The 27,731-nt window shown below is 42.8% G+C and overlaps 1 protein-coding gene across 6 annotated transcripts in view; it reads right to left on the minus strand.

The window, feature by feature from the left end:
• The window catches only part of ASH2L (ASH2 like, histone lysine methyltransferase complex subunit), a 36,185-nt gene extending 18,756 nt beyond the window's left edge, over positions 1-17,429 (minus strand). The window contains exons 1-11 of one of the 6 annotated variants that reach the window (XM_060182603.1): positions 17,212-17,350; positions 16,901-17,032; positions 16,013-16,079; positions 15,763-15,908; positions 10,398-10,486; positions 10,014-10,108; positions 7,427-7,522; positions 3,893-3,988; positions 3,439-3,514; positions 2,707-2,724; positions 1,133-1,226 (exon numbers count right to left, since the gene is read on the minus strand). In XM_060182603.1, the coding sequence (XP_060038586.1) occupies positions 1,133-1,226; positions 2,707-2,724; positions 3,439-3,514; positions 3,893-3,988; positions 7,427-7,522; positions 10,014-10,108; positions 10,398-10,486; positions 15,763-15,908; positions 16,013-16,069 (767 nt within the window). In that variant the 5' untranslated portion in view covers positions 16,070-16,079; positions 16,901-17,032; positions 17,212-17,350. Of the gene's footprint in view, positions 1-1,132; positions 1,227-2,706; positions 2,725-3,438; positions 3,515-3,892; positions 3,989-7,426; positions 7,523-10,013; positions 10,109-10,397; positions 10,487-15,762; positions 15,909-16,012; positions 16,080-16,900; positions 17,033-17,211 lie in introns of all 6 variants that reach the window. The other 5 variants (XM_016185386.2, XM_016185385.2, XM_060182609.1 and 2 more) reach the window with 5 other exon arrangements.
• Positions 17,430-27,731: the final 10,302 nt, after the last annotated feature.

Genomic DNA, 27,731 nt, shown 5'->3' on the forward strand with positions numbered 1-27,731 from the left:
TCTGACTAAATCAAGAATAGGGCACCAAAGTAAAAACCCTGTGGTGAGGGGGAGGGTGGACATTCGGCTTCCCCGGGGCGGCGGGGGTGGGTGGGTGGAATGGGACACAGTCTTTTAGTGGTGGGAATGGTATTTATGTACACTCCTATTAAAGTGTAGTCATATAAATCACTATTTAATTAATATGCGAGGGGGAAAATTGATTGCATGTCTTGAACTTTTAAAAACACAGACTGAGTCTTTTTAATACATAGGCTGAGTCTTTGATATGTGTACTCTCTCAAAAGCCTAGACCAGGGAGAACAGAAACAACCGGTGGCACAGCTATATACAAGATGCTGGGTATTATACAGCAAACCCTAACAAAGGGACTTTTCAAAGTTAACCCAATTACCAAATAATGTGATGATAACAATAACTATCCATTGTCTTCTTGAACCCTAAGACAACAGGAACCTCACATTTCCACTATAGAGCCTATATTTCCCCCAGTCCTGGAACCTTAGGGTGAGGCTCACTTTCTTGCATGCTTCTCTCAATGGATATCAAATAGTATTGTATCCGCTGATCACAACCTAATCAACACAACAAGTGCCTCCCCAGCATGCTTCACTTCAGACTGTGTCCAGAGACTTCAGGTGTGGAATGACAACCCTTCAGTTTCATTACTCGGCCACCAGGTTCCAGAGGCCAGCAGGATGCTGACCAGACTTCCCTGGACTGATGACCCCACCAATGTGTCCTGGAGCTCCTCTTCCCCAGAGACCCACCCTACTAGGGAAAGAGAGAGGCAGACTGGGAGTATGGATCAACCAATCAGTGCCCATGTTCAGCGGGGAAGCAATTACAGAAGCCAGACCTTCCACCTTCTGCATCCCACAATGACCCTGGGTCCATACTCCCAGAGGGATAGAGAATGGGAAAGCTATCAGGGGAGGGGATGGGATATGGAGATCGGGTGGTGAGAACTGTGTCGAGTTGTACCCCTCCTATCCTACGGTTTTGTTAATGTCTCCTTTCTTAAATAATTAAATAATAATAAAAAAATTAAAACCATGTGTTAGTGGTTTTTGGCCAGCACCAATGGATATGATACTCAAATAGTGGTGAATGGGACAGGTATTCTGCCCACCTCCTGGCCTTCTTGGTCGTCCCTGTTGTCCCTCCATCCTGCTGTTTGCGTTTAGCTCCTCTTCCTTTTCCACTGCTACCTGCTGCAATTCCTCCTTTGAAGAGAAGGGAGATCACTCACAATGAGGTATGCCAGAAGTGCCATGTAGACTCAAGTTCCATGGGGACTAACACTCCCAAAGTGCATTTGTGTAACAACATAGGATTTTCCTCCCCAGAGCATGCTGGATTTCACTCTGATATGAATGAATGTGCTAAGGGTCACAATTTGAAACACTAGGTTCTGGAAGCAAGCACAGATGGACCTAGTATCACTATCTGTGCCACATTTTCAACCATCCTTTCTTTCTTTCCCCCTTAATGTTTTTATTATTTTTTTAATGAAAGAGGTTTAGAGATAGACCAGAGACTACACAGCTCTGGCTTATAGTGATGCTGGGAGTTGAACCTGGGATCTCAAGAGTCTCAGAAATCAAAGCCTTGCATAACCATTATGCTGTCTACCCAGCCCTAATATTCCTTTCTTAAATGAACTGTAACTACTAGTACACTTTCTGAGGATGCGACACAAATGCATTTTCATTCACTCAGATTCCAAACACCCACAGTTAAAAATAGTTGCACAGGTAAAATTTATACTCCACTCAAGTCAATATGACCATTCATAAAAATAATCTTTTTACCACAAGTAAACGCTCACTTGTTTGAACTTCACAATATATGCCACTAACATAAAAAGGCACAATATCTGCTAAAGCACTTGGCTACCCAACAAGACAGAAGTACATCAAACATGGAAAACAAAACATAAGTATTAAAAAGGTGTTTCTCTCCAGTGCTGGTAGCAATAAGTTAAAAGATCACTAGACAATTTACATATATTATAAAAAAAATTAGCTACATATTAAGGCCACAAGGAATACTACCTTGTGTATTTAAGAAATAAATACTTTGAAATAGTGGTCTAGTTCTGTTACTTCTGTTTGTTTTTCTTTTTCCAATGTCCCTGGACTGTAGGAAAACACCTTTATATAAACAACTGCAGAAGGTACTGCTCTAATTTTGGGACAAGCTTGAAAATTATCAGCAGTTCTGCTGTAATTAAAAAGGATCAAGACATTAAGGGCAGGTCATATTCTGCAAACACGGGACCAGATTTATGCAACTTCCTCTAATAACACATCAGGTGCTAGTCTCATTATTTAAAAAAAAAATTAACTTTAAATTAGTATAACATCAATATCTCTGACTGGGAATTATCCTAATAAAAATTTTATGTTTCTGCTTCATTTGCAGTTTAATTACGCTAAGAGAAGTTTTAGATGCATCTTGAACAGAACAAGCAAGACTTCAGGGGTCTGCTGGGCGTGTTAGGCAGAATATGACAACATACAAGCTTTTAATTATTAACATTAAACTGAAACTACTGCTCCATAGTAAATGCTACTGCCACCATTTTCACAATGCTTTAAAATTTAATTGTTTTAGCTTCTACCACAACTCAGCAAAAAGCATTTTCCAAACCACAAAATACTTAAGTCTGAGAGGCTGAAAGAAGACAGAGGAGGAATTCACCTCCAAAAGAGGCTCCACCTGTAAGAACAGAAGTGGCACCATGTATTTGTCAACGTTTAACAATTAGAAGGGGGACATGGTGTAAAAAGGTAAACAACACATTGAGCTATTTCCAACCCATATTAGAATATCAACAACAGTGGAAATGTTTAGGTATTTAAAATGCTATCACTCCAAGGACAAATTAATCACACCGTATGTTAGGTTAATAACAAGCTCTCCCCCACTTACTCAACCCTCATTAGATTATCACTAATAATAAGACGTACTCCTGCTATCAGAAGTGTTACTGATACAAAGACAGAAATTTTGATCAATATAGCTGTTGTCATCTGAAGAGCTGAAATTTTAGAGCAGTAAAAATGATTAGATGGGCATGAGGAGGAGTGTGTTAAATAACAACTTAAGAAAAAAAGATGAAGAGAACTAAGTCTAAATTAAGTGTTAGGAACATACAGCTGAGCAGTCTGATATAAACACAGTGAATCTGGCCTTAAAATTATGACTGGTTTTATGCTAAATCTATTTCACCAACCTGTGGTGTAAAGTGAAAAAAGCTGTCCTCCACTATCACATAAATTATTATTGGCTAGCTCCTAAAAACTGAATTTTGGATTTTAAAGCATCTTGGTAAATATCCAGTTAAGAGTCAATGCAAGCAATCCCTTTCTAAGCATGTTTGAAATTTAATAATTTACAAGTATTTAATTTGTAAGATATTTAAATACTTACCATTTAGATTCCCACTGGTGGACACAGCACTGCTTTGTTTTTGATTGTCATAAGCAGGACCAATGTTACTAAGATCCTGAAGGGAAAAATATACAGTTATAAAGGGGGGACTAGAGCTGGGGAGACAGCATAGCAGTTATGCAGAATGACTTTCATACCTGAGGTATGAAGGTCTCAGGTTCAATCTCCAGTACCACCATAAGCTAGAGCTGAGCAGTGTTCTGGTTAAAAATAAATAAACCTTAAAGGTGATGGGAGGGTGGAGGTGGGGTGGGGAGGATACTATATTCTTATTTGAAGGAAGAATAGTTGAGAATTCCCCCCAAACTGAGGAAGGAGGAAACATACACTCAGATTCAAGAAGCTTAAAGAGTTCCAAATAATCAATAAACCCAACCAGTGAACACCAAGGCACATACTTAAAACTGCAAAGGTCAAAAAAATATTAATGTACCTGGTCCAAAAGTCCAAATTTAGGGTAATCTTCCTCTGGGTCCTTACTCCCAGGATCAGGGTGCTCCTTTACCAAGAAAACATCTCTTTCTTTACTCTAAAAGAAAAAAGTATTTTATTATTACTGAACATTTTATGTCTAAAAGTACTGATATCTTGGGAGGTGGCACTGTGACTAGAGCATTGGACTTAATAGTAGGAGATACTGAATTCATTTCAGAGTGATGTTCTGGTTTTCCCTCACTCCCTTGTGTAAATAAGGATATATATATATATATATATATATATATATATATATATATATATATCTTAAAAGAAATAAAATCGGGGGTTGGGTGGTAGCGCAGTAGGTTAAGTGCACATGGCACAAAGCGCCAGGACTGGCATAAGGATCCTGGTTCGAGCCCCTGGCTCCCCACCTGCAGGGGAGTCGCTTCACAAGTGGTGAAGCAGGTCTGCAGGTGTTTATCTTTCTCTCTCCCCCCCGTCTTCTCCTCCCCTCTTGATTTCTCTCTGTCCTATCCAACAATGCCAGCAATAACAACAATAATAACGATAAACAATAAGCGCAACAAAAGGCAAGTAGAGTTCAGGAGCAGTGGGTTTGTAGTGTAGGCACTGAGCCCCAGCAATAACCCTGGAGGCAAAAAAAAAAAAAAAGTGCAACAAAGCAAAAACATTTAAAAAAAAATTCAGAGACACTTAAAAACAAGAGCCAAAGTCCTTCACAATCCTAGCCTATCCCTCCACCTCACAGAGATAAGCCTGAGAACAGCTTGCTATTGATTTTTCACAGATAATGCTTTGGTTCTAGGAACAATAGTGTTAAGAACATATGTTTATTCAGAGAAACAAAAAAATGGGCTGAGAGTGACAGAAGTAGTATAGCAGACATTTGTACTGAAGGCCCAGACGTGTCATGTCACACAAAATGTTTGCGTGACTTCATTTACTGCAATATCTGCTTTATTATGGTGTTGTGAAGCCAAAGGTCCAGTGTCTTCAAGGTATACCTCTAATTGCATTCAAACAACATAGAATGCATAGAGTTTCAAATAAGTTTATACAAAAAGGTCTCTTTACATAGACGTGAGGCATACTATACTAACCACATTTATAACAGGAAATGCAGTGGGCCAGGGAGATTGAATCATTGGTAGGACCATAAGCCACCATAAACCAGAGCTGTTTCTCATTAGAAAAGTGGGGTTTGGGGGCAGGGGTAGATGGCATAATGTTTATAAAAACAGACTCATGCCTGAGGCTCCAAAGTCCAGATTCAATCCCTTGCACCACCATAAGGCAGAGCTGAGCAGTACTCTGGCTAAAAAAAGAACCAAAAAAAAAAAAAAAAAAAAAGAGGGGGTTGGGCAGTAGCATAGTGGGTTAAGCACATATGGCGCAAAGCGCCAGGACCGGCATAAGGATCCCAGTTGGAGCCCCCAGCCCCACACCTGCAGGGTGGTCGTTTCACAAGTGGTGAAGCAGGTCTGCAGGTGTCTATCTTCCTCTTCCCTTCTCTGTCACCCCTACTCTCTCCATTTCTCTCTGTCCTATCCAACAATGACAACAGCTATAACAACAATAACAACTACAACAAGGGCAACAAAATGGGAAAAGTGGCCTCTAGGAACAGTGGATTCGAAGTGCAGGCACCAAGCCCCAGCAATAATCCTGGAGGCAGAAAAAAAAAAAAAAAAAGAACGAAAGAAAGAAGAAAAGAGGGGTTCCGGGGAGAAAAAGAAAAAGCAACCCAGGTGATATAGATATTAGATTGATAGACCGAAGAACATCAAGTCTTGAGTCTAATCCCTAGCACCACAAGTGCCAGAGTAAAGCTCTGACTCTCTCTTATCATAAATGCATAAATCTGAGGAAAAAAATAGTGAGTAGGGGTCTGCATAATGAATAAACTGTTGGGACTGTCAGGCAGAGATCACAAATTTGACCTCTGGCTACATTACATGTGCTAGAGCAATGCTCTGGTTCTCTTTCTCTCTAATACATGATTGCTTGAAAAAAAAAATAAGAGAATATATTTATCAATGGTCAAGGAGGTAGCATAGTAAATAAAGCACTGGATTATCAACCATGAGGTCCTGAGTTCAATTCCCAGCAGCATATGTACCAGAGTGATGTCTGGTTCTTTCTCTCTCTGCTTGTCTTTCTCATGAATTAAAAAAAAAAATCTGGGCAGGGGTAGACAGCATAGTGGTTATGCAAATGGACTTTCAAGCCTGAGGCTCCATCAAGTCCCAGGTTCAATCCCCTACACTACCATAGACCAGAGCCGAGCAGTGATCTACTCTCTCTGTATTTCTTCCTCATATAAATAAAGTTCCTCATATAAATAAAATAAATATTTTAAAAGATATCTTTTAAAAATTAAAAGGACTGGGAGTCGGGTGGTAGCTCAGTGGATTATACCATCCTGCAAGGACTGGTGTAAGGATCCCGGTTCAAGCCCCCAGTTCCCCACCTGCAAGGGAGTTACTTCACAAGTGGTGAAGCAGGTCTGCAGGTGTCTTTCTTTCCCCCTCTGTCTTCCCCTCCTCTCTCCATTTCTCTCTGTCCTATCCAACAATGATGACATCAACAACAATAACAACAACTACAACAATAAAAAAAGAGAATAAATAAATATTTTTCAAAAATTAAAAGGACTGGGAAGATAGTGTAATAGTTATGTTTTTCTTTTTGGGAGTCAGGCGGTAGCGCAGCGGGTTAAATGCAGGTGATGCAAAGTACAAGGACCAGCCTAAGGATCCCGGTTCGAGCCCCCGGCTCCCCACCTGCAGGGGAATCACTTCACAGGCGGTGAAGCAGGCCTGCAGGTGTCTATCTTTCTCTCCCTCTCTGTCTTCCCCTCCTCTCCATTTCTCTCTGTCCTATCCAACAACGACGACATCAATAACAACAATAATAATAACTACAACAATAAAACAACAAGGGCAACAAAAGGGAATAAATAAAAATTAAAAAAAAAAGATTTTCTTTTCTTTTTGTTAAAAGATTTTCATGCCCCAGGCACCAGGTCTCAGGTTCAATTCCCAGTATTACCATAAGCCAAAGTTGAGCAATTTCTGTGGGTGGAGAGGAGGAGGGGAGGAAGAATTTATTTAGAGAGTGAACCAGATTATTTATTAAAAAATTTTTTTTTTATTATCTTTATTTATTGGATAGAGACAGCCAGAAATCAAGAGGGAAGGGAGTGATAGAAAGGGAGAGAGACAAAGAGAAACACCTGCAGCCCTGCTTCACGGCTCATGAAGCTTTCCCCCTGCAGGTGGGGACCGGGGGCTCGAATCTAGGTCCTTGCACATTGTAATACGTGCGCTCAACCAGGTGTGCCACCACCCAGCCCCATGAACCAGATTATTATTCTGGCATATACAGTGCCAGGGATAGACACTCAGGACCTCATGAAAGCAAGTCAAGTGTTCTATCACTGAGCTACCTTCCTAGTCACCAGACTTTGCAAAGAATAGAATACTGGTTTGCAAGTAACAAGTCTAATAAATTTTTGCCTACTTACCATTGTTTTAACAATGTTATTTGGCCAAGTCATTTTTCCAGGTCTCTGTCTGGTCGTCATACACTCCCAGTATTTATCAATAAATGGTATGATATCCTAAGTTTTAAAATAAACAAAAAAAAATTAGGATTTTCATAGTAACTTTCAAAGCTACCTTCACAAAATAATAAAAACAAAAATACACACATACAAAAAAAAAAAAGAAAGAAAGAAAGGAGAGAAAAATGCACCATATCCAAAGATCTTACCAGAATAAAAATCAAAACCAAGTTAGGCTTTTAATTATTGAACAAATATATGCGGGTATACCTTGTTTTATTGTGCTCTGCAGATATGTATGTTTTTTTACAGACTGAAGGTCTGTGGCCACCCTTCATTGACCAAGTTTATCTGTACCTTTAAAACCCAACGTCTCAGATAATGGAGAACACTTTTAACATTGAATCATTGTTGGATAGTATGCCAGCTCCCCCTGGCTTAACCATATGCCTATATAGGGATAGATTTAATCCCATTCAAAGCTTTGGTCTATTTACATAAATCACTTTTACATTTACATAAAGCACTCCCTCCAGGGCATTGGTGGTTCAGTGATAGGATTCTCGCCTGCTCCACCCCCTCCTTGTCACACTCTGATTTTCACCAGTCACTTTTCTCTCCACCCTCTCTATGTCATATCCTGTTTCCACCCTACTTGGCAAGTATATATAAAGACAGCATTGTGAGTTTTAGGGTACCTTGAGTTTAGCTTAGCTCGTCTTAGATTGTGCTGCATCCTGCATGAATAAAGAGATACTGCCTACAGCTCAACCATGAGTCCCTGGTCGTCTGTTACCCGTCCGTGAAGCTAGCCCGTTGAAAACAACAAATCATTTTTAAATTAAGTATTTACTTTTTAAATACAACACTACTGCAAACTTAATAGACTAGATTGTAATATAAATATGAAATCTATATGCACTGGGAAATCAAACTTTTGTGTGACTTCCTTTACTGCAATATCTGCTTTATTATGGTGTTGTGAAGCCAAAGGTCCAGTATCTTCAAGGTATACCTCTAATTGCATTCAAACAACATAGAATGCACAGAGTTTCAAATAAGTTTATACAAAAAGGTCTCTTTACATAGATGTGAGACAGTGAACTCTTTCCCTATACCAACCATATTTATAACAAGAAATGCATTGGGCCAAGGAGACTGAATCATTGGTAGGACAACAGCCTGCCTGCAAGCGTCAACCCGGCTTTGACCTAGCACTTTATGATTGGGTCCTCCTCAGTCACTATCGAACAGGCCATGGCCGGTGTGCCGCTATGTTCCATCGCTGGGGAGCCAGAGACGACCCGAACTGCCCCTGCGGCTACAGACAGACTATGACCCACATAGTCAACGACTGCCACCTCTCCAGATTCAAAGGAGGTCTCGAAACTTTACATCAGGCTCAACCTGACGCTGCTGACTGGCTACGGAAGACGGGCAAACGCTAGAAGAAGCCTGAGGTAGCAGAGTCCCAGGTTCAAGTCCTAGTCCTAGTACCACCATAAGCCAAAAATGAGTAATGGAAAAATTCAGATAGTATGTTGAACACCTATTTACAATTTACCTAGATTTGCCAGCCATTACTATTTTATCACCTTGGTGTTATCTCCCTATAACTGTATTTTCCTCCAAGCTGTATGAGACTAAATTGCAGATACTATACTTTGATCATTATTCTCTCATAATGACAACATGGTGATCACACTCAAAAATCTAATATCAGGGTGGGGGTAATAGTATAATGGTAACGCAAAGAGATTCTTATGGCTGTGGCTTTTAAGTCCCAGGTTCAATCCCCCAACAATAAGTCAGAGCTGAGTAGTGCTCTGGAATAAATAAATAAATCTAATGTCAATGCAGTACAGCTACCTGATATAGTTTCTTATTCAGAATATGCTTATATTTCCTGTTAGGATTATTTAAACAATATTTTCACAGCTATTTCCCCTGCCTATGATCTAATCAAGGATCACACATTAAGTCTCACTGTAATGCCATCTCTTTCATCTCTAGTTTAGAACTGTTCCTTTACTATTTGATAATATGGCCTGTTATAACATGCAGAATTTCAGAATTTGGAGGAAGCCTAGACAGCTGCTTGGCATTATGTTCCTTAATCTGATTCTTTGTGATTAGGTTTAAATTAAACATTTTTGGCATGAATCATGTAGGTAATTTGTATTTCTTGTGTTTTACATCAGCCTAAATATTAGTTTCTTGATATGACAGTGCTGGCACCAAGCCCCAGTAATAACGCTGGTGGCAATTAAAAAAAAAAAAGTCTGATTATTAATTTGGGGCATGTATTTGCTTCTTGAAAGCTGACCAAAATTATGTAGGGATTCATTCCTGTTAGTAGCTAAACTAAGTGACACAATATATATGTTCAATAAGAAGTTAGATGTCACTTGAACAAAAATAAGATAACCACTAAATCTACAATAACATATTCACAAAAAATTGTGGTTAGTATTTATCATTACAGAATGTCTTTAGAAGCTCCACCTAATTCTTTGTCATACTTGTAATTACATTAATCCATCTCTACCTTATCTTTGGAGAACATAGTTTTTGGATGTTCATCCTGCGTTCGGGACTGCCATGTGAGGTTGGCCAAAGCACTAAGGCACATTTCTTTCAGGTCTATCAAACACACAAAGGAAGAAAAAATTATTGATAGTATAGTATAACTCATTAACAAAAGAATATTCAACTATTAAGAAATGACCCATAAATTAACAACTGTAGCAACAAGAAGTCAAGACACCACTTGACTGGAAATGGACACCAATTATTCAAAGCTATATCACAACCTAACTTCTGTTAGCAACCAGGCAACACATTCCTGATCCTGACAAGTTGAAACCCCTTTTCTTTTCAACAGCTAACCAGAGAAGAATCATTTTGCAATGCTCCAACAGTTTGTACTTACTTGCTTGCTTGCGGAGGAAATAGGTATTCCCACTATGATGGCACACATTGCAGTGAAAACTGTAGTTGGTCATGAATGGTAGACAGGATCTATAGAATAACCAATTGTACAGGTTAGTGGAAGTTAGATAGCAATGTTATTAATATGCTCTTAAAACTTAAAAAAGGGTGGTCTGGGAGTTGGCACAGTGGTTCGAGCTTAAAGAACAAGAGATCCCAAGTTTAATCTCTGGCATTACTGGAATGGTTCTTTTTTTTTTTTTAAAAAAAAGATTTTATTTATTAATGAGAAAGATAGGAGGAGAGAGAAAGAACCAGACATCACTCTGGCACATGTGCTGCTGCGGATCAAACTCGGATCCTCATGCCTGAGAGACTAAAGCTTTACCACTGTGCCACCTCCCGGAACACAGAATGGCTCATATTCTCTATCTTTCTCTCTCTCTCTCCCTCTCATGAATAAATCTAAAAACAAACAAACAAAACAACGGTCTAAGACTAAAACATGGCTTATATTTTCACAAATGCCTGGGTTTTTCCTGTCACAAAAAATTTATTACACCAAAGTAAAAGACTCAGGGGTGGATGGGTGGGTGGGGAGAATACAGGTCCATGAAAAATGATGAATGAAATAGTGGGGGTTGTATTGTTAAATGGGAATCTGGGGAATGTTATGCATGTAAAAAAAAAAAAAAAAAAAAAGAAGTAGAAACGCAAAGCAGAAATTGACTGAGTTTGGAGTATGGCACCAAAGTAAGAAAGCAGAAGTATACTAGAGTTTGCAGTGAGTACCTCCCTAACACTTCCTCTCCACTATTCCAAGCTTTGGGTCCATGATTGCTCAACAATTTGTTTGGCTTTGTATGTTAACTCTCTTTTCAGTCACCAGGTTCCAGATGCCATCAGGATGCCGGCCAGGCTTCCCTGGATTGAAGACCCCACCAATGTGTCCTGGAGCTCAGCTTCCCCAGAGACCCACCCTACTAGGGAAAGAGAGAGGCAGATTGGGAGTATGGACCGACCAGTCAACGCCCATGTTCAGCGGGGAAGCAATTACAGAAGCCAGACCTTCTACCTTCTGCAACCCTCAATGACCCTGGGTCCATGCTCCCAGAGGGCTAGAGAATGGGAAAGCTACTGGGGAGGGGGTGGGATATGGAGATTGGGCGGTGGGAATTGTGTGGAGTTGTACCCCTCCTACCCTATGGTTTTGTTAATTAATCCTTTAAAAAAAAAAAAAAATTAACAAGACATTACCTACTATGCATTTAATTTGGCACCTGGAAGGTTCTCACTGCTACCTTATCCAGAACAGTTTAATATAGTATTTTATTTATTGATTTCATGCCTCCAGAGTTATTGCTGGGGCTTGGTGCCTGCACTATGAATCCACTTCTCCTGGAGGCCATTTTTTCTCATTTTTGTTGCTCTTGCTATTGTTATTATTATTGTTGCTGTTGTTGTTGGATAGGACACAGAATTTGAGAGGAGGGAAGATAGAGAAGGAGAGAGGAAGATAGACACCTGTAGACCTGCTTCACTGCTGTGAAGTGACCCCCCCTGCAGGTGGGGAGCAAGGGGCTCAAACCAGGTTCCTTGTGTTGGTCCTTATACTTCCCATGTTGTACACTTAACCTAGTATGCTACTGCCTGGCCTCTATTACACTTTTTTTTAGCACCTAAAAGAAAGTATTCCATTCCAGGTGTGGAGAAAAACAAAAATTAAGAATGTAAATAGTTTAGCACAGAAGTCATAAAACATCACTTGCCTCTACTAAATGAATTCCATACATACAAGATAATCACTCTATTAAGAGTTTAAAGGACCCACGTAGTAACCTCATAGTAAGCATAAGGGAGGATTTCCCCCCACCACCCCCCCCAAGGATATATGTTACGAACTGAATGTGGAAAAATGAGAGGACTTTCCATCTCCACATGGAAATTATGTATAGAGATGAGAAAGTACAAGCTAAGGGAGAGTAATAAATTAGAGGAATAAATTAAAAAATAATTTGTCCTGAGTAGCATTTGTTTTTAATATTTATTCCCTTATTTTAGTGTAGTTATTATTGTTATTGATGATGTTGTTGTTGGACAGGACAGAGAGAAATGGAGAGAGGAGGAGAAGACAGAGAAGGGGAGCGAAAGACAGACACCTGACCTGCTTCACCGCCTGCAAAGTGACCTCTTGCAGGTGGGGAGTCGGGGGCTCCAATCGGATCATTACGCAGGCCCCTGCGCATTGAGCCATGTGCGCTTAACCCACTGTGCTACCGCCCAACTCCCTGATGTAAATTTGTTTTTAAAAGCTTTACATTTCTATTTACTTATTTTGGATAGGGGCAGAGAAATTTATTTATTTATTGCCTCCAGTGTTATTGCTGGGCTCGGTGCTTGCACTACTAAGCTCCTGGAGGCTACCTTTCCCATTTTGTTGCTTTTGTTGTAGTTGTTATTGTTGTCATAGCTGTTGTTGGATAGGACAGAGAGAAATGGAGAGAGGAGGGGATGACAGAGAGGAGGAGAGAAAGACACCTGCAGACCTGCTTCACCGCCTGCAAAGGGACCTCTTGCAGGTGGGGAGGCCGGGGCTCAAACCAGGATCATTACGCTGGCCCCCGCGCATTAAGCCATGTGCACTTAACCCGCTGCTCTACCCACTGCTCTATCGCCCAACTCCCTGATCTAAATTTATTTTTAAAAGCTTTACATTTCTATTTAATTATTTTGGATAGGGGCAGAGAAATTGAGAGGGGAGAGATAGAGGAGAGAGAAGACACTTGCAGCATTGCTTCACCATTTGTGAAGCTCCCTGCTCTGCTCATGGGGTCAGGGACAGGGGATGGTGTGTATGAGTGAACCTAGGTCCTTGCACACTGTAATGTGTGCACTCTACCAGGTGCACACTGTCCAGCCCCCTCTATCTAAATTTATTTGTACAACTTTTTAAAAAATATTTTTATTTACTTATTTTGTATTATTGGATAGAGACAGAAATTGAGAGGGCAGGAGGAGAGAGAGGAAGAGACACCTGCAGCCTACTTCACCACTTGTGAAGCTTCCCCCTGCAGGTGGGGACCAGGGGCTTGAACCAGAGTCCTTGTGCACTGTAATGTGTGTGCTTAACCAGGTGTGCCACCACCTGGCCCCAATTTGTACAAATTTTACATAAAATCATATTTTTGAGCCATAAAGAAACCCACAGATGGCTCGAGCCCCCGGCTCCCCACCTGCAGGGGAATCACTTTATAAGTGGTGAAGCAGGTCTGCAGGTGTCTCTCTTTCTCTCCCCCTCTCTGCATTTCCCCCCTCCTCTCTCCATTTCTCTCTGTCCTATTCAACAATGACATCAATAACAACAATAATAACTACAACAATAAAACAAGGGCAACAAAAGGGAATAAATAAATAAACATTAAAAAAAAAAACCACAGAGTCAGGAATGTAATTATTTCCACTGACAGTGATTCAATTATGCCTGTATGTTAGTTGCTGGCAAATACTCTAGAAAAAAGAAAGTAACTTTGGGGCTGGGAAACAACACACCAAGTTGGGCACACAAGTTACCATGTACAAGTACCTGGGTTCAAGCCTCTAGTCCCCACCTGCAGGGAGGAAGCTTTACAAGTGCTGAAGCAGGGTTGCAAGTTCTCTCTCCTCCCCCCACCCCTAGCTGCAGATGTCTCTCTCTCCCCTCTATCTTCTACCTCAATTTCCTTTTCTTTTATCAAATAAAATATTTTTAAAAATATTAAAGTATTTTTTCACTATCAAATCAATCATGAAACAACTTTAATTTACTAGAACTTTTAAAATACTGGAAATAGATTTTTCTGAGGCAAAGACTCAGGATACCATAAGGGAGTGAGTTTGAAGTCAAAAGTGAGAGAGGGGGGAAGGATGGCCCAGGCATTTAAGAACTAATTGCCAGGTGGTGGCACACCCAGCTGAGCATACAAGTTACAAAGTGAAAGGATCCTGATTCAAGCCCCTGGCCCCCAACTGCAGGAAGAAGCATCATGAGTGGTGAAGCAAGGCTGTAGGTCGCTCTTTCTCTAGCTCCCCCTTTCCTGTAGATCTTTTTTGTCTCTATCCAATAAATAAATAACATATTTTAAACAAACAAACAAAAAGAGAACTAATTTGGTATTTGGTGTATTGCACAAAAGTAAAAGACTGAGGGGGAGGGGTTCAGGCCCTGGAACATGATGGTGGAAGAGGATCTAGTGGGTGTTGAATGGAAATATGGAAAACTGAGAAATGTTACAAATGTACAAACTATTGCATTTACTGCTGACTGTAAACCATTAATTCCCCAATAGAGAAATTAAAAAGGGAGTCGGGTGGTAGTGCAGCGGGCTAAGTGCACATGGCGTGAAGCTCAAGGACCTGTTCGAGCCCCCGGCTCCCCACCTGCAGGGAGGTCGCTTCACAAGTGGTGAAGCAGGTCTGCAGGTGTCTGTCTTTCTTTCCCCCTCTCGGTCTTCTTCCTCTCTCCATTGCTCTCTGTTCTATCCAACAACAACATCAATAACAATAATAATAACTACAACAACAACAAAAAAGAAGGGCAACAAAAGGTAAAATAAAATAAATAATTTTTTTTTTTAAATTTATTTATTTTTTAAATATTTATTTATTCCCTTTTGTTGCCCTTGTTGTTTTATTGTTGTAGTTATTGTTGATGTGGTTATTGTTGGATAGGACAGAGAGAAATGGAGAGAGGAGGGGAAGACAGAGAGGGGGAAAGACAGACACCTGCAGACCTGCTTCACCTCTTGTGAAGTGACTACCCTGCAGGTGGGGAGCCAGGGGCTTAAACCGGGATCCTTATGCCGGTCCTTGCACTTTGTGCCACATGTGCTTAACCCGCTGCGCTACAGCCCGACTCCCAATAAATAAATTTTTAAAAAATTAACAAAACTAATTGCCCCCAAATCTGTAACACTGTCTCAAATGTGTTTATATAAGGCTTTTTTTTTTCCTTTTAAACCAGTAGGGCTTATGGTGATGCAGAGGATTGAGTCCGGGATTTTGGAGCCACAAACATTAGAGTTTCTTTGCTATATTATCTCACCTACCATATGATGCTTATAATAACATGATTTTGTCTAACAATCATGCTGTAAACTCAAAAGCAAGGATAATGCTTACACACACACACACCTATTAAGACTGTGCCTTCTGGAAGCAGAAAACATGCTCAGGTTATTAAAATAATTCCTGGTTCAATATCTGGCTATTGACTGAACAAGAATTAGGAAAGGTAGACAACATAATGCATTTATATTTGACTCAATTATTAACTCAAAACTGTTAAACATATTGAAATGTATTTTACAAAGACCCCAAGAAGTACTCACGAGGTATCTATGCCAAAGGTGTCTGCCGTGAACCACTTTGTACATATCCCACACTGCAGCTCTACCTCTCCCAACTGCCTGCCATTCTCTTCATCCACAGAGCCCGCCTGGGTATCCATCACCTCTGAAGTATCCCCAGCACCTTCCTGTGTGCAAAGAAAAATTAGAAAAAATCAAGCTAGTTGACTTGATTGCATTTTTTGTACCATTAAAAAACTTCAAACTTGCAAATATCCATAAAGAAACTTACTGATGTGTCTTTTCCATTCGAGGACTCTGTCTCCAAGCCACCACTTACATCAACCATGTTAGCATCCCTAAAAGATAATGAAAGCACTCTGATAATAAATTTCAAGTGAGGGAGTCGGGCGGTAGAGCAGCGGGTTAAGCACACGTGGTGCAAAGCACAAGGACCAGCGTAAGGATCCCGGTTCCAGCCCCCGGCTCCCCACCTGCAGAGGAGTCGCTTCACAGGTGGTGAAGCAGGTCTGCAAGTGTCTCTCTTTCTCTCCCCCTCTCTGTCTTCCCCTCCTTTCTCCATTTCTCTCTGTCCTATCCAACAACGACGACATCAGTAACAACAACAATAACACAACAAGGGCAACAAAAGGGAAAATAAATAAATAAAATTTTAAAAAAATTTCAAGTGAAGCAAACCTCGAAATCTCGAGATGCCCATTTCCAAAAAAGTTCGAAGTACAGCTCAACCCCACACCTCTACTACTTCCCTCTCCCCCACCCCTTGCCCTCCAGCAGAGGCTATCTCAGATAGAACGATTAGGGTTTGGCAGATTGAGCCCAATACAGTTGTAGGTTTTACAGACAAATTTACTAGAGGTGAACTTGGTGTGCAAAGATGCAATGGGAACAGGGCCAGGTGGTGGCGCACCTGGTTAAGCGCACACATTACAGTATGCAAGTTCAAGACCCTGGTCCCCACCTGCAGGTGGAAAGCCTCACGAGTGAATCAGGGGTGCCAATGTCTATGTGTCTTTCTCCTTTTTTTAATCTCCCCCCCCTCAATTCCTCTGTCTTCATCCAATAATAAGTAAAAATATTAAAAAAAAAAAAAAAAAGACGCAATGGGACCGTTACTTCTTCCAGCCTTACAAAGCAAACTGTACACAAACACACACACCCCGCCCTCTGGAATAGTTCCGAGTTGCTGCTTGACGAGTGAGACCTCTGTCAGAGTAGAAGGGCTGCAAACAGAATAACCTTGACTCCGAGAGACCTGCACGGCGCGGAAAGGAGCATAATCTGAAATACACTAAGGGGCGCGTAAAGGGGCAATGGCAGAAGGGTGGTGGTCTGGGGTCTGCAGGGAGCAGGTGAGCCGTTGACTGCAGGAGCAGGACCCGGGTTCCAAGGGGGAGGGCTGCAAGGCTCCCAGAGCCGCAGAATTCTGAGGGGCGGGCTCCCTCTCCTCCCGGCTGCAGGACATCTTACCCACTTTCGGGCTCTCCAGAACCGGCTTCTGCTGCTGGGCCTTCTCCCGCCGGAGCGGCAGCTACAGCCACCGCCGGCTTCGTCTCCCCTTCTTCAGATGCTGTTGCATTTGCAGTCGCAGAAACAGCCGGAACGGATCCTGCACCCACTCCCGGTCCAGGGCCAGTTCCCGCCGCCGCCATCACTGCGGTCTCCCAGACTTCTCGCGAGACCGGCAGAGTATCTCGCGCTAGCCGCTGACTGGCTTTGTAATCTTCAAATAGTAAAGGCCATTGGCGGTGAGTCCATTGTTTGCCTGAGGCGCGTACGCTACAAGGCCACTTTAAGATTGGTGGGTCCGCAACGGTGGGCGGGGCTGACAGTGGTGGGCAGGTCCTCCAGGTTTGAGTGCCATAGGAGGAGCTCCTCCTATGGCACTCAAACCTGGAGGACCTGAGGAGTCCTGAGGAGTGGGCTGAGGAGTTACGGTTTCTCTAAGCAAACGCTCCCGAACGCTTTATTTCAGAGGTGGGTGGTGTGCATTTTCATAGCTACTGCTGAAAAGCACCGCTCAGATGAACTGTGTTGGAAGCTCTGGTTGCCAGCAGTCTTTGATCGCTGTGGTAGACATTGCAAATAATCCTCAGCATTAAAAAAAAAAAAAAAAAAATCTCAGCCCAGGGCGGGGGTAGATAGCACAATGGTTATGCGAAGAGACTTTCTTGCCTAAGGTTCCGAAGTCCCTGCACCACCATCAACTAGAGCTGCTGAGTACTCTGGAAAAAAAAAAAAAAAATCTGGGTCGGGCGCTAAGCAGCGGATTAAGCGCACATGGCTTGATGCTCAAGGACCTGTTCGAGCCCCCGGCTCCCCACCTGCAGGAGGGTCGCTTCACAAACGGCGAAGCAGGTCTGCAAGTGTCTATCTTTCTCTCCCCCCACCTCTCGGTCTTCCCCTCCTCTCTCCATTTCTCTCTGTCCTATTCAACAACAAATGACAACAATAATAAAAACGATGATAAACAAGGGCAACAAAGGAAAAAAAAAAAAGCCTCCAGGAGCAGTGGGTTAGTAGCCTCAGCAATAACCTTAGAGGCAAAAGAAAAAAAAAAAAAATCTCGGCCTAGTTTTGGCGGGAGGTGGTGCTGTGAATAAAGAATTGGACTCGTGGTCCCGGAGGTGGTGCAGTGGATAAAGCATTGTGCTCTCAAGCATGAGGTCCTGAGTTTAATTCTTGGCAGCGCATGTACCAGAGTCATGTCTGGTTCCTTCTCTCCTCCTATCTCTCATTAGCAAATAAATACAATCTTTTTTTTTTTTTCCCGCTGGGGTTATTGCTGAGGCTTGGTTCCTACACTTCAAATCCACTGCTCCTGGAGGCCATTTTTCTCCCTTTTGTTTCCCTTGTTGTTTATCATTGTTGTGGTTATTATTATTGTTGTTATTGCTGTCATTGCTGCTGGATGGGACAGAGAGAAATCGAGAGAAGAGGGGGAGAGAAAGATAAACACCTGCAGACCTGCTTCATCACTTGTGAAGCAACCCCCCCTGCAAGTGGGGAGCCGAGGGCTCTGAGATCCTTACGCTGGTCTTTGTACTTCGCGCCATGTGCGCTTAACCCGCAGCGTTACCGCCTGACCCCAAGTAAATAAATATCTTTAAAAAAAATTGGACTCTAGCAAAAGGTCTGTTCAATCCCGGGCATTGCCTGTATAGAGTGAAGCTCTGGTTCTCTCCCTCCTCATAGTCCCTTCCTCGCTCTTTCTCTCATACGTAAGTAAATAAATATCAAAAATCTTCACTTCAGAAATAGTGATTGTCAGGAGCGCAGCGGGTTAAGCGTAGGTGGCGCAAAGTGTAAGGACAGACATAAGAATCCAGGTTCGAGCCCCCAGCTCCCCACCTGCAGGGGCGGTCGCTTCACAGGCCGTGAAGCAGGTCTGCAGGTGTCTTTTTCTCCTCCTCTCTGTCTTCCCTCCTCTCTCCATTTCTTTCTGTTTTATCCAACAACAACGACATCAATAACAACAATAACAATAGCTACAACAATAAAACAGCAAGGGCAACAAAAGGAAATAAATAAATTTTTTTTAAAAAATGGCGTTTGTTGTAATCTGCCACATATTCTTTTCATATGACCTCCGGAAAAGGGTGCCTAAGTACTCTGAATCTGGTGCCCCAGCTTTGCACATGAGGTTTGGAGGGAAGTGACCAAGCAGAAGAGGCAAGAAGCAATAGGACTGGAGAGATAGCATAATGGTTGTGCAAAAAGACTGCATGCCTGAGTGACCAAAGGTCACTGGATCACCATAACCCAGAGCTGAGCAGTGGTCGAAAAAAAAAAAAAAGCAACAATAAATGCTCTAGAAACTGCAAGGCACTTAGTAGTGTGAGAGGGGGAGAATGAAGTCCCAGAGTTAATTAGAAGAATTTAAGAATTTAGACAAGTTAGTACTCAGAAAAAGGAACAGGCTTTAGTGGTAGAGCTCTAAGCTTGTAAACACGAAGGTGGAGTAGATCACTAGCAAAGCATATGCCGGAATCATTATGCTCTGGTGTCTCTTTTCCTCTCTCTTCTTCTTTCCTTTTTTTTTTAATTTTAATTTATTTATTTATAAAATGGAAACACTGACAAGACCATAGGATAAGAGGGGTACAATTCCCACCTCCTGAACTCCATATCCCATCCCCACCCCTGATAGCTGTCCTATTTTTTTTTAACCGCGTGGGAGTATGGACCCAGGGTCATTATGGGTTGCAGAAGGTGGAAGGTCTGGCTTCTGTAATTGCTTCCCTGATGAACATGGGTGTTGATAGGTTGATCCATACTCCCAGCCTGTCTCTCTCTTTCCCTAGTGGGGCAGAGCACTGGGGAAGCAGGGTTCCAGGACACATTGGTGAGGTCATCTGTCCAGGGAAGTCCAGTTGGCATCATAGTAGCATCTGGAACATGGTGGCCTCACCCAAACTTCCCAGTTTTGAAGCAGCCTCCTTGCAGAGCTCAGGCCATGCCGTTGTCTCTGAGTCGCCATCTTGGCTCCGTCACCCTTTTTTTTCTAAGAAATTTTTAAAAGATGTTTAAAGATTAATTTATTAATGAGAAATATAGGAGGAAAGAGAGAAAGAGACATGACTGGTACATGTGCTGCTGGGGACTGAACTCAGGACCTCATGGTTGAGAGGTCAATGACTTATCCATTGCACCACCTCCTGGACCATTCTCCTTTCCTTTTCTGTTCTTTCTTCTTCTTTTAAAATAAAGATTTTTAAAATGTTTATTTATTTTAATAGAACAGAAAAAATTGAGAGAGGAAGAAGATAGGGAGACACCTGCAGCATTTTCTCACAGCTCCTGAGCTTCCTTCCAGCAGATGGGGACCAACTGCCTGAACCCTGCCCTTGCTCATGATCCTTTCTGTGTGTGCTCAACTAGGTGCACCCCCACTTTCTTTTTTTTTTAAACATAGAGCCTTATTTATTGTTTTCCATATCAATCTCTTTTATAGTTCCCCCCTCTTTTTTTTCTTTGTTTCTTGTTTTTAATTTTTTTATTCAAGAAAGGAAACATTAATAAAACCGTAGGATAGGAGGGTTACAACTCCACACAATTCTCACCACCCAGTCGATCTCCATACCCCACCCCCTCCCCTGATAGCTTTCCCATTCTCCATGCCTCTGGGAGCACGGACCCAGGGTCATTGTGGGTTACAGAAGGTGGAAAGTCTGGCTTCTGTAATTGCTTCCCCGCTGAACATGGGCATTGACTGGTCGGTCCATGCTCCCAGTCTGCCTCTCTCTTTCCCTAGTAGGGTGGGGCTCTGGGGAATCGGGGCTCCAGGACACATTGGTGGGGTCCTCTGTCCAGGGAAGTCTGGTCGGCATCATGCTGGCATCTGGAACCTGGTGGCTGAAAAGAGAGTTAACATACAAAGCCAAACAAATTGTTGAACACTGATTGCACATCTTAAAGACCTAGAACAAGAAGAACAAAAGAACCCTAAAGCAACCAGAAGGACACAAATAACTAAAGTTATGGCAGAAATAAATAACATTGAAAATAAGAAAACCATACAAAAGATCAACGAAAACTTCTCCTTTGGTATTCCTCTTCTTCTTCTAGCGTTTGCCCTTCTTCCGTAGCCAGTCAACAGTGTCAGGTTGAGCCTGATGTAAAGTTTCGAGACCTCCTTTGAATCTGGAGAGGTGGCAGTCGTCGACTATGTGGGTCATAGTCTGTCTGGAGCCGCAGGGGCAGTTCGGGTCGTCTCTGGCTCCCCAGCGATGGAACATAGCGGCGCACCGGCCATGGCCTGTTTGATAGCGATTGAGGAGGGCCCAGTCATAACGTGCTAGGTCAAAGCCGGTTGACGCTTGCAGGGGTCTGTGATGAGGTGTTTGTTCTTTACCTCAGCTGACTGCCAACTCTGTTTCCAAGAGTCTGGAACAGAGAAGTTCAGTGTAGGCGCAGGGGACCAGATTGGGTGACGAGACGTCAAGCGTTGGACAGGGTAGGCGAAGATATCCGTGTATATTGGCAGGTCCGGTCGAGCGTAGACGTGGGAAATGAACTTAGATGATGCCGCATCCCGACGAATATCTGGCGGGGCGATGTTGCTAAGAACTGGCAGCCATGGAACCGGGGTGGAACGGATGGTTCCAGAAATTATCCTCATGGAGGAATATAATTTGGAATCGACCAAGTGGACATGGGGGCTATGGAACCATACTGGGGCACAGTATTCTGCAGTGGAATAGCATAATGCCAGAGATGATGATCGTAGTGTGGAAGCGCTCACGCCCCATGAGGAGCTGGCCAGTCTTGCAATGATGTTATTCCTCGCGCCCACCTTTGCTGCAGTTTTTATGAGATGTTTGTGAAATGACAGAGTGCGATCGAGAGTAACGCCAAGATAGACTGGCTGGGCTTCATGCCGGATTCTCGTATCGCCAAGCTGCAAATTAAGCTCACGTGAGGCCAAGGCATGGTGTAGATGGAAAACAGATGATACCGTTTTTGCAGTGCTAGGGATTAGTCGCCATTTTTTACAGTAATCAGATATCAGAGACATGTCTTTCATGAGTGTTTCCTCGAGGATGTCGAACTTGGATGCCTGAGTTGCACAGCAGATGTCATCGGCGTAGATGAACTTCCTTGAAGAAGTTTCTGGGAGGTCATTGATGTAAATATTAAATAGCGTAGGAGCCAGAACAGAGCCCTGGGGGAGGCCACTTGAGACAAGTCTCCATCTGCTAGACTTGTCACCCAGATGCACCCGGAATCTTCTGTTTTGGAGAAGAAACGATATAGTGTTGGCCACCCATGGAGGCAGGCATCTTGAGATCTTGACTAGGAGACCACGGTGCCAGACTGTGTCATAGGCTGCTGTGAGATCAACAAAGACAGCACCCGTCTTTAAATTCTTCTGGAATCCATTTTCAATGTAAGTTGAGAGGGCCAGGGCTTGTTCGCAGGTAGATCTTCCTGGGCGGAAACCAGCTTGGGCGGGTGGTAGGAATTTCTCTGTAAGATGAGAAATACGTGACAGAAGCAGCCTCTCAAGGAGTTTGTAACACACGGAGAGGAGAGAAATTGGTCTATAGCTGGCGGCCAGTGTTGGGTCTTTCTTTGGTTTCAAAACCGCTATAATCTTCGCACGACGCCAAACTTTGGGCATAGACTCAGATTCCAAGATGTGGGACAGGAATGAAGCGAGCCACTTCTTTGCCGCGGGACCCAGGTTAAGAATGAGACCTCCTTTGAATCTGGAGAGGTGGCAGTCCTTGACTATGTGGGTCATAGTCTGTCTGTAGCCGCAGGGGCAGTTCGGGTCGTCTCTGACTCCGAGGAGTCACATTATTTAGAACTCAATTGTTTGGATCTGGAGAGATAGCACAGTGGTTATGCAAAGGAATCAAATATGTGGAGATGTAGACTTTGGTCTAGGATACAAGTGGCATCCCTCATCACTCAGCATTTATCGGAATAGAATGCAGTGAGCAGAGCAGAGAATGGGCTTCTTTGTTTTAATACGTTCATCCAGTAGGGGGCAGCACTAAGTTGAGTATTGTAACTGGAAACAGACCTCATTACTCTAGGGAACCTGAGTCTGTAACAGTTCAGTATCTCTTTAAACACAAAAGACCTGGAGGGCCAGTTGGTGGTGCACCTGGTTAAGTGCTCAAGGGCTCCTGTTCAAGCCACTGGTCCCCACCTGCAGGGGGAAAGCTTCACCAGCGGTGAAACAGGGCTGCACGTGTCTTTCTGTCTGTCTCTCTCCTTCTCTATCACCCCCTTCCCTCTCAGTTTCTGGCTGCTTCTATCCAATAAATAAATAAAGATAATTAAAAAAAAGATCTTGGGTTGGGAGCAGTAGCGCCCCAGGTTAAGCACATATGGACTTGCATAAGGATCCCGGTTTAATCCCCCGGCTCCCCACCTGCAGGGGAGTTCCTTCACAAGCGGTGAAGCAGGTCTGCAGGTGTCTATCTTTCTCTCCCCCTCTCTGTCTTCCCCTCCTCTCTCAATTTCTTTCGGTCCTATCCAACAACGACAGCAATAACAACAACAATAAACAAAAGGGAAAAAATAGCCTCCAGGAGCTGTGGATTCGTAGTGCAGGCACAGAGCCCCAGTGATAACCCTGGAGGCAAAATAAATAAATAAATACCAAAACCCAAAAGACCTGTATATTGTACGTTACCAATGTAATCCACAAGTAAATGAAATTTCGAGGGGTGAGGGGAGTGTAAGGATAACCCTCTTTGGTCCCAAGTTTGACTGTCTCTTGTATAAGGTGAGAACAAAGGTTGGGTATTGGGTAGGCCAGTACAGTTGCATCGGGGACAGAACTTTGGTGAGGTTGTGGTGACTTGACTTCCATGCACCCGGTATGGGTGTGAAAACACTCTTCAAGTCTGACAGTTCTGTAAAACAATTTTAAATCACTAATAAAAGCATAATACATAAATAAAAATAAAATTTAAATAAAAACAAACGTCGTCAATCAAGGCTTCTGTATTGTAGTAGTAAAGGTTATTTGTTTGTTCATTTTCCTAACCAGAGCACTATTCAGCTTATAGTGGTGCTAGGGGTTGAACTTGGGAACTTCAATGCCTATTATATGAAAAGTTTTTTTTTTAATATTTATTTATTTTTCCTTTTGTTGCCCTTGTTTTATTGTAGTTATTATTGTTGTTCTTGATGTTGTCATTGTTGGATAGGACAGAGAGAAATGGAAAGAGATGGGGAAGACAGAGAGAGGGAGAGAAAGACAGATACCGGCAGACCTGCTTCACCGCCTGTGAAGCGACTCCACTGCAGGTGGAGAGCTGGGGGCTTGAACTGGGATCCTTACGCCGGGTCCGTGCACTTTGTGCCATGTGTGCTTAACCTGCTGCACTACTGCCCAACTCCCTGTATGAAAAGTTTTTTTTTGCTTTACAATAAAGTCTCCCCCACTCTAAGCCATGGTCTTTTAATAGCAATTGGGGGAAGAGGCATTTGCCTCTGCTGTGGCCAGGCCGTGTGTGTGTGTGTGTGTGTGTGTGTGTGTGTGTGTGTGTTTTGGAGGACTCCTCCTTTCTCTTCTCCCTGTAGGGCACAATCAAGTCATACTCTTTGGAATGAATACATTAAAGAACTAGGATTTGGGGAGGTAGCATAATGTGCAAAAAGACTTTCTTTTCTTTCTTTTTTTGCCATCAAGGTTATTGCTGGAGCTTGGTACCAGCATTATGGATCTACCACTCCAAGTAGCCATTTTTTCCTTTTTTAAAATTATTACTAAATAGGGATAGAGAGACATTGAGAGTGGATAGGGAGATAGTGAGAAGAAGAGAAAGCTAGACACCTGTACACCTGTTTCATTGCTCATGAAGTGTCCTTCCTGCAAGTGGGGAGCCAGGACTCGAACCTGGGTCCTTATGCTTAACTGGGTGCTCCACCACCTGGCCCCTTGCAAAAAGACTTTCATGCCTGAGACATCTTTCTCGCCCCACTCTGTCTTTCCCTCCTCCCTTGATTTCTCTCTGTCCTATCCAACAACATCAACGACAACAATAACAATAATAACAACTAGGGCAACAAAATGGGGGGAAATGGCTTCCAGGAGCAGTGGCTTCGTAGTGCAGGCACGGAGCCCCAGTGACAACAATGGAGGTAAAAATTAAAAAAAAAGAAAAAGAAAAAGAGGGAGAAAGACAGAGACATTTGCAACGTTTCACCACTCAAAAAGCTTTCCGCCTGCAGGTGGGGACAGAGGGCTCAAACCAGGGTCCTTTCGTATTGTAACATGTGCACTTAATCAGGTGCACCACCACCTGGTCCCTCAGAGGCCATCTCTCCCTCTTACTCTCTCTCCTCTCTCTCTGTCTCCTCTTTCTTTCATTTTGATAGGACAGAGAGAAATTGAGAAGGAGGGAAAAGAATGAGAGAAAGAGAAAGATAGAAGAGAGAGACACACTTAAAGCACTGCTTCACCATTTGTGAAGATTTCCACTTGCAAGTGAGGACTGGGGGCTTGAACCCAGGTTCTTATGGTGGGGTCTTTCCTTCTTTCCTTCCTTTCTTCCTTCCTGCCTCCATTCCTTTCTCTTTCTTTCTTTTTAGGATTTTTATTTATTTATTAATGAGAAGCATAGGAAGAGAGAGAAAGAGACAGACATCACTCTGGTACATGTGCTGCCACGGATTGAACTCAGGACCTCATGCTTGACAGTTTGATGCTTTATCCACTGAGCCACCTCCCGGACCACTCTCTCTTTCTTTCTTTCCTTCTTTCTTTCTTTCTATTTTTCCAGAGCACTGCTCAGCTATGGTTTATGGTGGTGTAAGGGACTGAATCTAAGACCTCAGAGTCTTTGGCATAAAAGTCTTTTGCTTAACCATTATACTGTCTCCCCCACTAACAGCCCTTGAATAAATGGGATAAATTCTTGATAAATAAATGAATAAAGTATTCTTTTCCCTTTTTTGTCTCATTCTTGGAGCTCGGTGGCAGCAATACAAATCCATTATTCTCAGAGGTCTCCTCCCGCCCCCCACTTATTTGATAGGACAGAGAGAAATTGAGAGGGGGAAAGGTAGGTAGAGAGGGAGAAAGACAGTCACCTGCAGACCTGCTTCACTGCTCATGAAGCATCCTCCCTGTAGGTGGGGAGTAGGGACTTGAACTGGGGTCCTTACACATGGTAATGTGTGCTCTCAACCTGTTGCACCACTGCCCTGCCCCTTACTATCATTTTTTTCCCCACTCCTTTGCTTTCATGCCATTCCACCACACCATTAACTCTCTTTTTTTTTTTTTTCTTTTAATCAGAGCACTGCTCAGCTCTGGCATATAGTGGTGCTGAGGATTTAACCTGTAACCTTTGGTACTTCTGGCATAAAAGGTAGGTGAGGAGAATATCTAGGTCTAAGTAGAAACTATTTGATTAGGTACTTTATGGTGTCTTTTTTTTTTAGCTCTTTCTACTTGTTTGCTACATTTATTGACTCACTGCAAACTATTTCGCACTTTTGTATTAAGGTATATATTTTCTCCTAACTTATGGATACATGTGTACATATGCCCTCTCTCGTGGGCCCTGGTCTATATCTAGGTTTTGAGGCTTTGTTAGGAAGCACACCACCCAAAATGGAATTTGCTGGGCTGGGCTAGCTTCATGGGCGGTAGAGAGACGACCAGGTACTCATGGCTGAGCTGGGAAGCAGTATCTCGTTTATTAATCAGATACATCGATTTTTATGCCCCTCTTCACTGGAAGTGGTAAGGGAAAGGAAATGACTAGGAGAGGGGGTGGAGCAAAAAAAAGAGCGTGAACAGAACATAGAGAGCTTCCATCTAACCAGTGGGGATTAAACCAATACCCTGCAGGCAAGGCGGGACCCAGGTAAAACAGTGATTATGTAAATAGACTACAATGTCAAGCAATGCAACACAAGGGGTCTTAGAATCAGAATTTAGAAGCATACCAACAGGAATTAGGGAGTCTTATGAGCTAGGAAAGTTCTCACCAGAGTAATGAAGCTGAAGGGCTGACATTCTTTTTTTTTTTAACTTTTAAAAAATATTTATTTATTTATTTTTCCTTTTGTTGCCCTTGTTTTTTATTGTTGTTGTAGTTATTATTGCTATTGCTGTCATCATTGTTAGATAGGACAGAGAGAAATGAAGAGAGGAGGGGAAGACAGAGAGGGGGCGAGAAAGATAGACACCTGCAGACCTGCTTCACCGCTTGTGAAACAAACTCCCGGAGACTTGAACTGGGATCTTAAATCGCGATCCTTAAGTCAGTCCTTGAGCTTTGTGCCATGTGTGCTTGACCCGCAGCACCACTGCCCTGCTCCCTCTTTCCTAGTCTTTACCCCTCTAGGCTTATGGACCCAGGGTCATTATGGGGTGCAGAAGGTGGAAGGTCTGGCTTCTGCAGTTGCTTCCCTGCTGAACATGGGCGTTGGCAGGTTGATCCATACTCCCAGCCTGTCTCTCTCTTTCCCTAGTGGGGCGGAGCTCTAGGGAAGCAGGGCTCCAGGACACATTG

This window comes from Erinaceus europaeus, chromosome 2 (genome assembly GCF_950295315.1).
Source record: "Erinaceus europaeus chromosome 2, mEriEur2.1, whole genome shotgun sequence".
NCBI lineage: Eukaryota > Metazoa > Chordata > Mammalia > Eulipotyphla > Erinaceidae > Erinaceus > Erinaceus europaeus.